Source organism: Pristiophorus japonicus, chromosome 6, assembly GCF_044704955.1.
Source record: "Pristiophorus japonicus isolate sPriJap1 chromosome 6, sPriJap1.hap1, whole genome shotgun sequence".
Taxonomy (NCBI): Eukaryota; Metazoa; Chordata; class Chondrichthyes; family Pristiophoridae; genus Pristiophorus; species Pristiophorus japonicus.
Window position 1 is genome coordinate 3,157,951 of NC_091982.1, and position 13,351 is coordinate 3,171,301.

Consider the following 13,351-nt stretch of genomic DNA (forward strand, 5'->3'; position numbering starts at 1 on the left):
TAAAATGTTTTTAAAAATGCAATGAAAACCCTCAAGGACAAATAGAAGTATAAAAAGAAAAAAATTGGGAAGAACAACAGAGTCAAAAGTGCCTGCAATCAGAATGTGTGTTACAATTCAGACTCACCACCCTCTCCCCCAACACCCTTCTAAACTCACAGCTAGACAACACGATAATCAGATAGAATATCATGATCCAAAAATCACCATCTTTAAAGAGAGAGAGAAAAGAAGGATGAAGGGAAGGAGGGACGGGCAAAGGGAAGGAGGGACTAAGACAAATCAGAATTTTTCTAAATGGTGAGAAACTAAGAACAGTGAAGGAACAAAGAGATTTAGGTGCTTCTGTACACAAATCACTAAAAGCTAGTGGACAATTATAAAAAGCAATCAAAAAGGCTTATGGCATGTTAACCTGTATTACAAGAGGGCTATAAATCATGAATTCAGTTGTACAGCACCTTGGTCAGACCCCATCTGGAGTACTGTGTTCAGTCTCGGCACTGCACCTCAGGAAGGAAACTGACCTTGGAGGTGGTGCAGCGTAGAGTCACCAGAATGATACTGGCGATTAATAGGTTAAACAGCAGGTTGCACAAACTTAACTTGTATTCCCTCGAGTATAGAAGATCGAGGGGTGATTTAATCGAGGTGTTTAAAATGATAAAAATAATTCAAATAAACTATTTCCTCTGGTGGGGGAATCCACACAAATAGGCTCAAGGGGCTGAATGGCTTACCCCTGTTCCTATGAAAATAGAAATCAGAATTCCAGAGTGTTTTTTTCTAAGCATTATCATGGCATGTTTTCAGACCATGACCTGGTGAGATGTACACATTCACTGTTTGCATTAAACATAGTGTAATGAGATGTTGCCAGTCACACAGTTACATTCTTACTTGTGAGCATACTTGTATCGCACAGCCTTCAACTTTTCATCTGGCTTACTGTAAAGTAAAAGATTCAGTCTCCTCATCAGTGAATGCAGATCAGTGACCTGGTATCCAGTGTAATGTTGCAGAGTTGGAGTCTGAAACACAAGAGTGCGTATTTCCTGATTTTATTGCTATTTAAAACTGCCTTGGGTCTGGTGAAACAACAAATGCCTTCATGAGCTTATCCTATCCTCTAACAGCAAATCCTGATCACTTAAAATGTAAGGAGGGCAGGCAGGTGGTGACACAGCACCTAAGAAATAGGAGGAGTAGGCCATACGGCCCCTCGAGCCTGCTCCGCCATTCAATAAGATCATGGCTGATCCGATCATGGACTCATGTCCACTTCCCTGCCCGCTCCCCATAACCCATTCCCATTCCCATGAGCTGAGTCCACGGCCAGATCAGCCATGATCTTGTTGAATGGCGGAGCAGGCTCGAGGGGCTAGATGGCCTACTCCTGTTCTTAATTCTTATGTAACCCCTTATCGTTTAAGAAACTGTCTATTTCCGTCAAATTTATTCAATGTCCCAGTTTCCACAGCTCTGAGGCAGCGAATTCCACAGATTTACAACCCTCAGAGAAGAAATTTCTGCTGGAGTACCAAAGCATAGTGCCACTTGGCTGGAAGCACTGATTGAACTCTCCTCTCTCCGGCCCCCACCACGGTGAGGCCAAACACAGCACTGTTTTTGGAGTATAGAACAGATGCTAACTGGGAAGTAGAATCTACTGGGCTCCCATCATGCATGTCCTGATGGTTGGCACAGAGAATCAGGTTTGGAAGCAGGGAATATACCAGAACATGATGGGGGGAGGGGGGGGGGGGGGGGGGGTGGGGAGGCTCATAGGAACAGGAGACACAGCCTGGAATATGGAAATTGGTAATTAGCACTCACCCAGCCTCCAAGCTTTTTCATCTTAAGGGCCAGTAGCAGGCAGGATCCAGCCAGTTTGGAAGCGCTCTCCCGAATAAACTCATATTCCTGCAGGGTCAACTCACAGATATATCGGGCAAGTGTCAGAGTCTCGAGGTTGGCTCTAGCACACTGCAAACATTAATATTCAGATTGTGAGAAAACAGGCAGTTAGTCCAGCAGAGTGCTGGGAAATCTAAACTGACATTTCCAAACACTACAGAAAAAGTGATGAATAACTGTGCCATTTAAACAAAAGCTGGTATGCCAATGAGCTAACTGATACCCAGAACACAAGAAATAGGAGCAGGAGTAGGCCATTTGACCCCTTGAGCCTGCTCCGCCATTTAATAAGATCATGGCTGATCTGATCATGGACTCAGTTCCACTTCCCCGCCCGCTCCCCATAACCCTCGACTCCCTTATCGCTCAAAAATCTGTCTATCTCCACCTTAAATATATTCAATGACCCAGCCTCCACAGCTCTCTGGGGCAGAGAATTCCACAGATTTACAACCCTCAGAAGAAATTTCTCCTCATCTCAGTTTTAAATGGGTGTCCTCTTACTCCGAGATATGCCCCCTAGTTTTAATTTCCCCATGAGTGGAAATATACTCTCTGCATTCAACTTGTCGAGCCTTCAGTACCCAGAGTGCTTCAACTCAATTTTGTTCCAATAATGAATACACAACATATCAAGCAGCATCCTCCAAGAAGCCCTTTATAATCTTAGATGTGTCAGCTAGAGGCAAGATTAGTGGCCTTGCCTGTGTCATTTCTGTAAGTCAACACATCAGGGATGGTTCTCAAATGCGAAAACAGAGATTCGTTGGACAGTTGAGGATGTTTTTCTTTAAGTATTTATTTACCCTCTCCACAAGGCTCTCAAATATTAGCTCCCCCAAATAAATAGCGATCAGAATATTGTTATTTTCAAATTCTTACTTGTTCTCAAAAACAGTAGCATGCAAAAAAAAAAACTTTGATACAGCCTCACTCTCAATATCTACTTTCTTTTGAGGGGACACAAGAAGACAACTTTGTACTGATCAATGATGAAGCTAATGATGCCTTGTACAGCCTGCAATATTCTGTGAAGAATAGCAGCCTATACACCTAGTGTCCAATATCAACCAGTAAAACTCTCCTTAGGCTAGGTATAGCATGAGTTAGATACAGACAAAAGCTCTCTACACTACCCCAACAATCTGCATCAACTCTCAGCCACAGCAGTACCAGACCAGCATGCTTTCTACTCCCCACACCTGCTAATCTGATCATTTCAGAATGATTACCTACAGAGCAAATAGAAAAAAGACCAACCATTCGGGTAAGGTGCCTATAGAACAAACAGTCAGTGCCTTCAGAAGGGGTGGGGGGGGGGGAAAACAAAATAAAAACAAATATACTGTGTGCTTGGGGTCAAAATCAGCATGTTCATCCGCGGGTACACTTGGGCAAGTGGCACAGAACATTCTAGTTCCAATTATATAAATTGACCAACCTTTGCATATCTTCTCAAGAACCGATAGGCCACCGGAATATTGATGTCGAACATCAGAGCTCGGAGAATCTTCACCTCCATTGCAAGCAGTTCCTCCCTTTGGTATGCATCATCACAGATGTACAAGAAATCATCCACACAAGGAGGGCACCGCTCCTAAAATGATAAATATGCATCAATCCAGTCCACACTGAAGGCACCAAGTAGTTTATCTTTTCCTACAGCATGTGCAGTTGCTCACTAATTGGTATAGTATTGGCCTGATGTCCAACCAGTACCTCCCCTCAATATTGCAGCCAAGATCAAGAAATTACCTGTTTGGCATGGGGGGCGGGGGGCGGGAAGAGAAAGAGAATTGGAATCCTTAATGCCTGCCACTTTGTTGCTATTTTAACAAACTTTAACAGCAGCAATCCTTTTCTTATCATAAAATTAACTTTTCCGCTGGCTTAATTTTCATGCCGATGCCATACCAGATGTTACAAACTACAAAAAAATGTTTCACTCATTGTGCCACATACCACACCTCTCTGACAGCACACACCAATCCTAGTTATAAACCCCTTCCCCATTCCCAAGACTGTTCCCTTAAAACACAAACAACTTGTATTTATATAGCACCTTTAATGTTACAAGGCGATTCATAGTGCAATCAGACAAAAACGGACACCGAGCCAAAGAAAGGCATTACTTCAGTGGCCACACGCTTGGTCAAAGAGGCAAGTTTTAGAGGAGGAGAAAGGAGACGAAGGGTTGAAGGGAGGGAATTGCAAGCTGAGGGCCTAGACGGCTAAAGGCACGACCATCAAAGGTGGGGTGAAGAATGCACAAGAGCCAGCATTGGAAGAGTTTTCAGAGAGTTGTTGGGCTGGAAGGTCCAAAGATAGGGATGAACAAGGCCATAGCAAGGCGATAGGTGAATGGGACTTGGTGCAAGTTAGGATATGGGCAGCAGAGTTTTGGATGAACTCAAGTTTATCGAGGGTGGCAGAGGGGAGGCTGACAAAGAATTAGATCCATATAAAGACTGGTAAAAGTGCTTACGTCAAATTTTGCAGCAATAAGGATGGCAGTAGAGCCCAGCAGTTGCAGTGTTTCCCTCATGCACACAGTCGTTGCCAGGAAATGATCCACCAGCTTCACTGCCAGGTACAGAGTCTCATGGTTCAGCTCAAAATTTTCCTTTGAAAATAAAAAGGTATTTTAAGCCAATGAATTACAGCAAATGCATTATTATAGGGTCATAAATATTACATGAAATTATGCATAACAGGGTTACACCCAACATCATGTGAAAAGCTAGGAACAGTGGAGATCCAAAGAGATTTAGGGGCCCATGTACACAGATCACTAAAATGTAGCAGTCGGATACAAAATATAATCAAAAAGGCTCATCGAATGATAGCCTTTATAACGACAGGACTACAACAACTTGCATTTATATAGCACCTTTAACCTAATAAAATGTCCCAAGGCGCTTCACAGAAGTGTTATCGGCCTTCCCAATATTTAATCAGAGGAAATTTCTGCTTATCCAATATTGGATGTCAGACAAACAATGACAGAAAACAGACAGCGGAGGAGTCGAGAGAGGTGGGACAGAGGTAGAGCTGGGTGTTGTTAGCGCACATGCAGAACCGAACGTTGTGTTTTTGGATGATGTTGTTGAGGAACAGCATGTAGATGAGAAATAGGAGAAGGCAAAGCATAGATCCTTGGAAGACTCCAGAAGCAACAGTGATTAAAATATAAAAAGGGAAGAACATTTTGTTGTAGCTATACAAAGCCCTAGTTAGACCACATCTAAAGTAGTGTACAGTTCTGGGCACAGCACCTTCGAAAGGAAATATTGGCCTTGGGAGGAATCCAATGCAAATTCACCAGAATATTATCCTATGCCCGACAAGAGACTCCCAAAGCAAGCGCTCTACTCGGAACTCCTACACGGCAATCTAGGTGGGCAGAGGAAACGTTTCAAGGACACGCTCGAAACCGCCTTGATTAAGTACAACATTCCCATCGGCACCTGGGAATCCCTGGCCCATAACCACCCAAAGTGGAGGAAGAGCATCCGGGAGGGCGCTGAGCACCTCTAGTCTCGTCGCCGAGAGCATGCAGAAACCAAGTGCAGGCAGCGGAAGGAGCGTGCGGCAAACCAGACTCCCCACCCACCCTTTCCTTCAACAACAGTCTGTCCCACTTGGGACAGAGATTGTAATTCCCGGATTGGACTGGAGTCACTCGAGAACTCACTTTTAGAGTGGAAGCAAGTCTTCCTCGATTTCGAGGGACAGCCTATGATGATGATCGGGGCTCCAAAGGTTCGGTAATGAGAAATTACATAAACCAGGTTTGTAGTCCCTGGAATATAGACAGTTAAGGGGTGATTTGATTGAGGTCTATAGGATTTTGAAAGGAATTAATAGGGTAGATAGAACATTTTTCCAATGGTGGGGGAGTCTCAGACACGGGGACATAATCATAAAATCAGGGCCAGGCCATTCAGGATAGAAGTTAGCAAATACCTCTTCATGCAAAGGATGGAACTCTCTTCCACAAAAAGCAGTAGATGCAGAGCACTATTAATAATTTTAAATCTGAGGTCAATAGTATTTTGCTAGGTAAGCATATAAGCATGTGATTGGGATTACAGAGACGTGGCTCCAGGATGATCAGGGCTGGGAACTCAACATCCAAGGGTATTCAACATTCAGGAAGGATAGAATAAAAGGAAAAGGAGGTGGGATAGCATTGCTGGTTAAAGAGGAGATTAATGCAATAGTTAGGAAGGACATTAGCTTGGATGATGTGGAATCTATATGAGTAGAGCTGCAGAACACCAAAGGGCAAAAAACATTAGTGGGAGTTGTGTACAGACCTCCAAACAGTAGTAGCGATGTTGGGGAGGGCATCAAACAGGAAATTAGGAGTGTATGCAATAAAGGTGCAACAGTTATCATGGGTGACTTTAATATGCACATAGATTGGGCTAACCAAACTGGAAGCAATACGGTGGAGGAGGATTTCCTGGAGTGCATAAGGGATAGTTTTCTAGACCAATATGTCGAGGAACTAACTAGGGGGGAGGCTATCTTAGACTGGGTGTTGTGTAATGAGAGAGGATTCATTAGCAATTTCGTTGTGCGAGGCCCCTTGGGGAAGAGTGACCATAATATGGTGGAATTCTACATTAGGATGGAGAATGAAACAGTTAATTCAGAGACCATGGTCCAGAACTTAAAGAAGGGTAACTTTGAAGGTATGAGGCGTGAATTGGCTAGGATAGATTGGCGAATGATACTTAAGGGGTTGACAGTGGATGGGCAATGGCAGACATTTAGAGACTGCATGGATGAACTACAACAATTGTACATCCCTGTCTGGCGTAAAAATAAAAAAGGGAAGGTGGCTTAACCGTGGCTATCAAGGGAAATCAGGGATAGTATTAAAGCCAAGGAAGTGGCATATAAATTGGCCAGAAATAACAGCGAACCCAGGGACTGGGAGAAATTTAGAACTCAGCAGAGGAGGACAAAGGGTTTGATTAGGGCAAGGAAAAAATAGAGTACGAGAGGAAGCTTGCAGGGAACTTTAAGACGGACTGAAAAAGCTTCTATAGATATGTAAAGAGAAAAAGGTTAGTAAAGACAAACGTAGATCCCCTGCAGTCAGAATCAGGGGAAGTCATAATGGGGAACAAAGAAATGGCAGACCAATTGAACAAGTACTTTGGTTCGGTATTCACTAAGGAGGACACAAACAACCTTCCGGATATAAAAGGGGTCAGAGGGTCTAGTAAGAAGGAGGAACTGAGGGAAATCCTTATTAGTCGGGAAATTGTGTTGGGGAAATTGATGGGATTGAAGGCCGATAAATCCCCAGAGCCTGATGGACTGCATCCCAGAGTACTTAAGGAGGTGGCCTTGAAAATAGTGGATGCATTGAGTCATTTTCCAACATTCCATAGACTCTGGATCAGTTCCTGTGGAGTGGAGGGTAGCCAATGTAACCCCACTTTTTAAAAAAGGAGGGAGAGAGAGAAAACAGGGAATTATAGACCGGTTAGCCTTACATCAGTAGTGGGCAAAATGATGGAATCAATTATTAAGGATGTCATAGCAGTGCATTTGGAAAGAGGTGACATGATAAATCCATGCTGACTTGGACCTGTGAAAGGGAAATCATGCTTGACAAATCTTCTGGAATTTTTTGAGGATGTTTCCAGTAGAGTGGACAAGGGAGAACCAGATGATGTGGTGTATTTGGACTTTTAGAAGGCTTTCGACAAGGTCTCACACAAGAGATGAATGTGCAAAGCTAAAGCACATGGGATTGGGGGTAGTGTGCTGACGTGGATTGAGAACTGGTTGTCAGACAGGAAGCAAAGAGTAGGAGTAAATGGGTACTTTTCAGAATGGCAGGCAGTGAATAGTGGGGTACCGCAAGGTTCTGTGCTGGGGCCCCAGCTGTTTACACTGTACATTAATGATTTAGACGAGGGGATTAAATGTAGTATCTCCAAATTTGCAGATGTCACTAAGTTGGGTGGCAGTGTGAGCTGTGAGGAGGATGCTATGAGGCTGCAGAGTGACTTGGATAGGTTAGGTGAGTGGGCAAATGCATGGCAGATGAAGTATAATGTGGATAAATGTGAGGTTGTCCACTTTGGTGGTAAAAACAGAGAGACAGACTATTATCTGAATGGTGACAGATTTGGAAAAGGGGAGGTGCAACGAGACCTGGGTGTCATGGTACATCAGTCATTGAAGGTTGGCATGCAGGTACAGCAGGCGGTTAAGAAAGCAAATGGCATGTTGGCCTTTATAGCGAGGGGATTTGAGTACAGGGGCAGGGAGGTGTTGCTGCAGTTGTACAGGGCCTTGGTGAGACCACACCTGGAGTATTGTGTACAGTTTTGGTCTAACTGGAGGACAGGCATTCTTGCTATTGAGGGAGTGCAGCAAAGGTTAACCAGACTGATTCCCGGGATGGCAGGACTGACATATCAAGAAAGACTGGATCAACTGGGCTTGTATTCACTGGAGTTCAGAAGAATGAGAGGGGATCTCAGAAACGTTTAAAATTCTGATGGGTTTAGACAGGTTAGATGCAGGAAGAATGTTCCCAATGTTGGGGAAGTCCAGAACCAGGGGTCGCAGTCTAAGGATAAGGAGTAAGCCATTTAGGACCGAGATGAGGAGAAACTTCTTCACCCAGAGAGTGGTGAACCTGTGGAATTCTCTACCGCAGGAAGTTGTTGAGGCCAATTCACTAAATATATTCAAAAAGGAGTTAGATGTAGTCCTTACTACTCGGGGGATCAAGGGGTATGGCGAGAAAGCAGGAATGGGGTACTGAAGTTGCATGTTCAGCCATGAACTCACTGAATGACAGTGTAGGCTCGAAGGGCCGAATGGCCTACTCCTGCACCTATTTTCTATGTTTGAGATGAAGCCAGATCTCATTGAATGACAGAACAGGCTAATGCTGTTCCTATGTTCCTAACATGCAATTGTGTTTCGTGACTTCTCCTTTGAAGGCTACAAAGTATAGTAATTGTTAAATACATTAGTAGGTTCCTAAATAATCTGGAAAGGTAATTACAGTAAAACATTTGATTTTTGGCTTCTTGGCTCAGATGAAGTTGTCCGAAACCCTCAAATATTCACGTCACCCTTGAATGCACCTCCAGCTAGCTTTTATCATGTTCCATATTACACAGACTCCTCCAGTTTCATTCCTCATGAAGTGTGTAAATTAAAGCAATTGAAGGAAAGGGTGTCGGAGCCCCGATGCCACAAGTGGTTTTGTGCTTTTGTTGCTTCCATATATTGAATTTCCAACCTCCGTCCTTTTCTACAAGGAAAGCGTTAAAGGGAGGAGAAGCAAACTGGGGGTCATTCATCAGCCTGGCCTGGATACTCCGCACAGTCTTGCGGCCTCATTGGCACAAGCTGGCAGCCCTCTTGGCAGTGGACAGCATAGTACAGGGACACACTTGTGTGGAGGAGCAAACCAGATGATTAAAACAAGCCCACCTACTTCAAGTCAACCAAGTAATAAGAAAATTAATTCAAAGTGGTCTAAAGCTCAAGGTGTTTATTATACCTACCTGTACCTCAACCATCCAATCCACCAAGATTGCCCTCATCTCGATGTTCAGGTCAGGCTGGTTTTCCATGTAGCCTTTCAGAACAAATTTCTCCTGTCAGGCACAACAAGCATCACATTGATATGGAGTGGAGCACAATGTATCTGCACATTTGGTGTTAGTCCAACAGTCAAAACCCAGACAGAACCTACAGAACTACATCAGCAAACTTCAACTTCCAGTTGTGCCCAGTTTCTACCTTTTGAATGACAATCACAACAGAATGATTTTCTTTCCTATCCATCCGCTGCCCTCCCCATTCATTAATACAAACCATGGATGCTGCACCTAGAAATTTACAGGGCAGAAGGAGGCCATTTCAGCCCATCGTGTCCGTGCCGGCCGACAAAGAGCCACACGGCCCTCGGTCAGCAGTCCTGAAGGTTACATATAAACGTATGAACAATGGCAGAAAAGTAAAGAGCATCCAGCCCAACCAGTCCACCCCACACAGCTGCAATACTCCAAGCATCGCAACAATTTGCAATCCACCCCAACCAGAGCCGAGCCGAGCCATGCGATCTCCTGGGAGAGGGGGGGGAAAAAAAAGATAAAAACCCAGGCCAATTGGGGGAAAAAAATCTGAGAAAATTTCTCTCCGACCCATCCAGGTGATCAATACTAGTCCAGGAGATCACTCTGGCCGTATTCGATTCCCTGCAGTACTGGATAGAGAACTGGTTGGCAGACAGGAAGCAGAGAGTCGGGATAAACGGACCCTTTTCAGAATGGCAGGTAGTGACTAGTGGAGTGCCGCAGGGCTCAGTGCTGGGACCCCAGCTCTTTACAATATACATCAATGATTTAGACGAAGGAATTGAATGTAATATCTCCAAGTTTGCAGATGACACTAAACTGGGTGGCGGTGTGAGCTGTGAGGAGGATGCTATGAGGCTGCAGGGTGATTTGGACAGGTTAGGCGAGTGGGCAAATGCATGGCAGATGCAGTATAATGTGGATAAATGTGAGGTTATCCATTTTGGGGGCAAAAACCACAAAGGCAGAATATTTTATCTGAATGGCAGCAGATTAGGAAAAGGGGAGGTGCAACGAGACCTGGGTGCCATGGTACATCAGTCATTGAAAATTGGCATGCAGGTACAGCAGGCAGTGAAGAAGGCAAATGGTATGTTGGCCTTCATAACTAGGGGATTTGAGTATCGGAGCAGGGAGGTCTTACTGCAGTTGGACAGGGCCTTGGTGAGGCCTCACCTGGAATATTGTGTTCAGTTTTGGTCTCCTAATCTGAGGAAGGACGTTCTTGCTATTGAGGGAGTTCAGCGAAGGTTCACCAGACTGATTCCCGGGATGACTGGACTGACATATGAGGAGAGACTGGATCAACTGGAGTTTAGAAGGATAAGAGGGGATCTCATAGAAACGTATAAAATTCTGACGGGACTGGACAGGTCAGATCCAGGAAGAATGTTCCCGATGTTGGGGAAGTCCAGAACCAGGGGACATAGTCTTAGGATAAGGGGTAGGCCATTTAGGACTGAGATGAGGGGAAACTTCTTCACTCAGAGTTGTTAACCTGTGGAATTCCCTGCCGCAGAGAGTTGTTGATGCCAGTTCATTGGATATATTCAAGAGGGAGTTAGAAATGGCCCTTATGGATAAAGAGATCAAGGGGTATGGAGAGAAAGCAGGAAAGGGGTACTGAGGGAATGATCAGCCATGATCTTATTGAATGGCGGTGCAGGCTCGAAGGGCCAAATGGCCTACTCCTGCACCTATTTTCTATGTTTCTACGTTTACCTCTCTTGTCTAGCAAGGTTCCAGTCTGTTGGGGTTCACAGGGAACGAGCAGGCAGGTTCGATCTCCAGGCCGCTAGCCATCAATTTAGGATCACTCCACGCAAAATTAAAGTGCGTCCTGCTGAAATGGGAGCAGCCGGGGTCAAGAGTCCTAGGGGCAGATTTTTTGCTAGTCCATAGAATCAGTGGATTTCAGGAACCACTGGCTTTGGGGGGTCAGTGTGTATAGGGAAGGCGGGGTTATCCTGGAGAAAAGGAAGGGTAAAGACAGGGGAGGGCAGCAGCAGCCAAGTTCATGGCACCGTGGCTGGCTCCGCTGCACAGGAGGGCAGGAAAAAGAATGGGAGAGCAATAGTGATAGGGGATTCAATTGTAAGGGGAATAGATAGGCGTTTCTGCGGCCGTTACCGAGACTCCAGGATGGTATGTTGCCTCCCTGGTGCACGGGTCAAGGATGTCTCGGAGCGGGTGCAGGACATTCTGAAAAGGGAGGGTGAACAGCCAGTTGTCGTGGTGCACATTGGTACCAACGATATAGGTTAAAAAAAAGGGATGAGGTCCTACGAGACGAATTTAAGGAGCTAGGAGCTAAATTAAAAAGTAGGACCTCAAAAGTAGTAATCTCAGGATTGCTACCAGTGCCACGTGCTAGTCAGAGTAGGAATCGCAGGATAGCTCAGGTGAATACGTGGCTTGAGCAGTGGTGCAGCAGGGAGGGATTCAAATTCCTGGGGCATTGGAACCGGTTCTGGGGGAGGTGGGACCAGTAAAAAACGGACGGTCTGCACCTGGGCAGGACCGGGACCAATGTCCTAGGGGGAAGTGTTTGCTAGTGCTGTTGGGATGGAGTTAAACTAATATGGCAGGGGGATGGGAACCAATGCAGGGAGACAAAGGGAAACAAAATGGAGACAGAAGATGAGTAAAAGTGGAGGGCAGAGAAACCCAAGGCAAAAAACAAAAAGGGCCACTGTGCAGCAAAATTCTAAAGGGTCAAAGTGTAATAAAAAGGCAAGCCTGAAAGCTCGGTGCCTCAATGTGAGGAGTATTCAGAACCCAGGAGAGGGCTCTGAGCTAGTTAGAGTTGGTGAGAGCTCAGATGAACAGGACCCCAAGAAAGAATGCAAAAGGCAGGAGGCAACAGAGCAGAGTAGCACTGGGGTAAGTGTAAACCACAAGGTGATAGGAAGGGACAATATGTATGAATATAAAGGGGCTGCAGGAAGGGTCAAAAGTAAAAATCATGGTTTAAAAACTAGTATTAAAACACTCTACCTAAACGCACGCAGCATTCGAAATAAAGTAAATGAGTCGACGGCACAAATCATTACAAATGGGTATGATTTGGTGGCCATTACAGAAACGTGGTTGCAGGGTGGCCAAGACTGGGAATTAAACATACAGGGGTATCTGCCAATTCAGAAAGATAGACAAGAAGGGAAAGGAGGTGGGGTAGCTCTGTTAATAAAGGATATCAGGGCAGTTGAGAGAGGCGATATTGGCTCTAATGAACAAAATGTTGAATCATTGTGGGTAAAGGAAAAAGTCACTGGTGGGTGTAGTTTATAGGCCCCCAAATAATAACTTCACGGTGGGGCGGGCAATAACCAAGGGAATAATGGAGGCATGTGAAAAAGGAACGGCAGTAATCATGGGGATTTTAGCCTACATATCGATTGGTTAAATCAAATCGCACGGGGTAGCCTTGAGGAGGATTTCATAGAATGCATACGGGATTGTTTCTTAGAACAGTATGTTACAGAACCTACAAGGGAGCAAGCTATCTTAGATCTGGTCCTGTGTAATGAGACAGGAATCAAACGATCTCCTAGTAAAAGATCCTCTCGGAATGAGTGATCACAGTATGGTTGAATTTGTAATACAGATTGAGGGTGAGGAAGTAGTGTCTCAAACGAGCATACTATGCTTAAACAAAGTGGACTACAGTGGGATGAGGGCAGAGTTGGCTAAAGTAGACTGGAAACACAGACTAAACAGTGGCACAATTGAGGAACAATGGAGGACTTTTAAGGAGCTCTTTCATAGTGTTCAACAAAAATATATTCCAGTGAAAAAGAGCGGTA

At 44.8% G+C, this 13,351-nt stretch overlaps 1 protein-coding gene across 2 annotated transcripts in view; it reads right to left on the reverse strand.

Moving 5' to 3' along the window:
- ccnb3 (cyclin B3) overlaps positions 1 to 13,351 on the reverse strand; it is a 43,170-nt gene that overhangs the window by 685 nt on the left and 29,134 nt on the right. For both annotated transcript variants that reach the window (XM_070882552.1, XM_070882551.1), the window contains exons 7-11: positions 9,471 to 9,563; positions 4,403 to 4,540; positions 3,359 to 3,514; positions 1,837 to 1,986; positions 901 to 1,031 (exon numbers count right to left, since the gene is read on the reverse strand). In XM_070882552.1, coding sequence (XP_070738653.1) covers positions 901 to 1,031; positions 1,837 to 1,986; positions 3,359 to 3,514; positions 4,403 to 4,540; positions 9,471 to 9,563 — 668 coding nt within the window. The remainder of the gene's footprint in view (positions 1 to 900; positions 1,032 to 1,836; positions 1,987 to 3,358; positions 3,515 to 4,402; positions 4,541 to 9,470; positions 9,564 to 13,351) is intronic.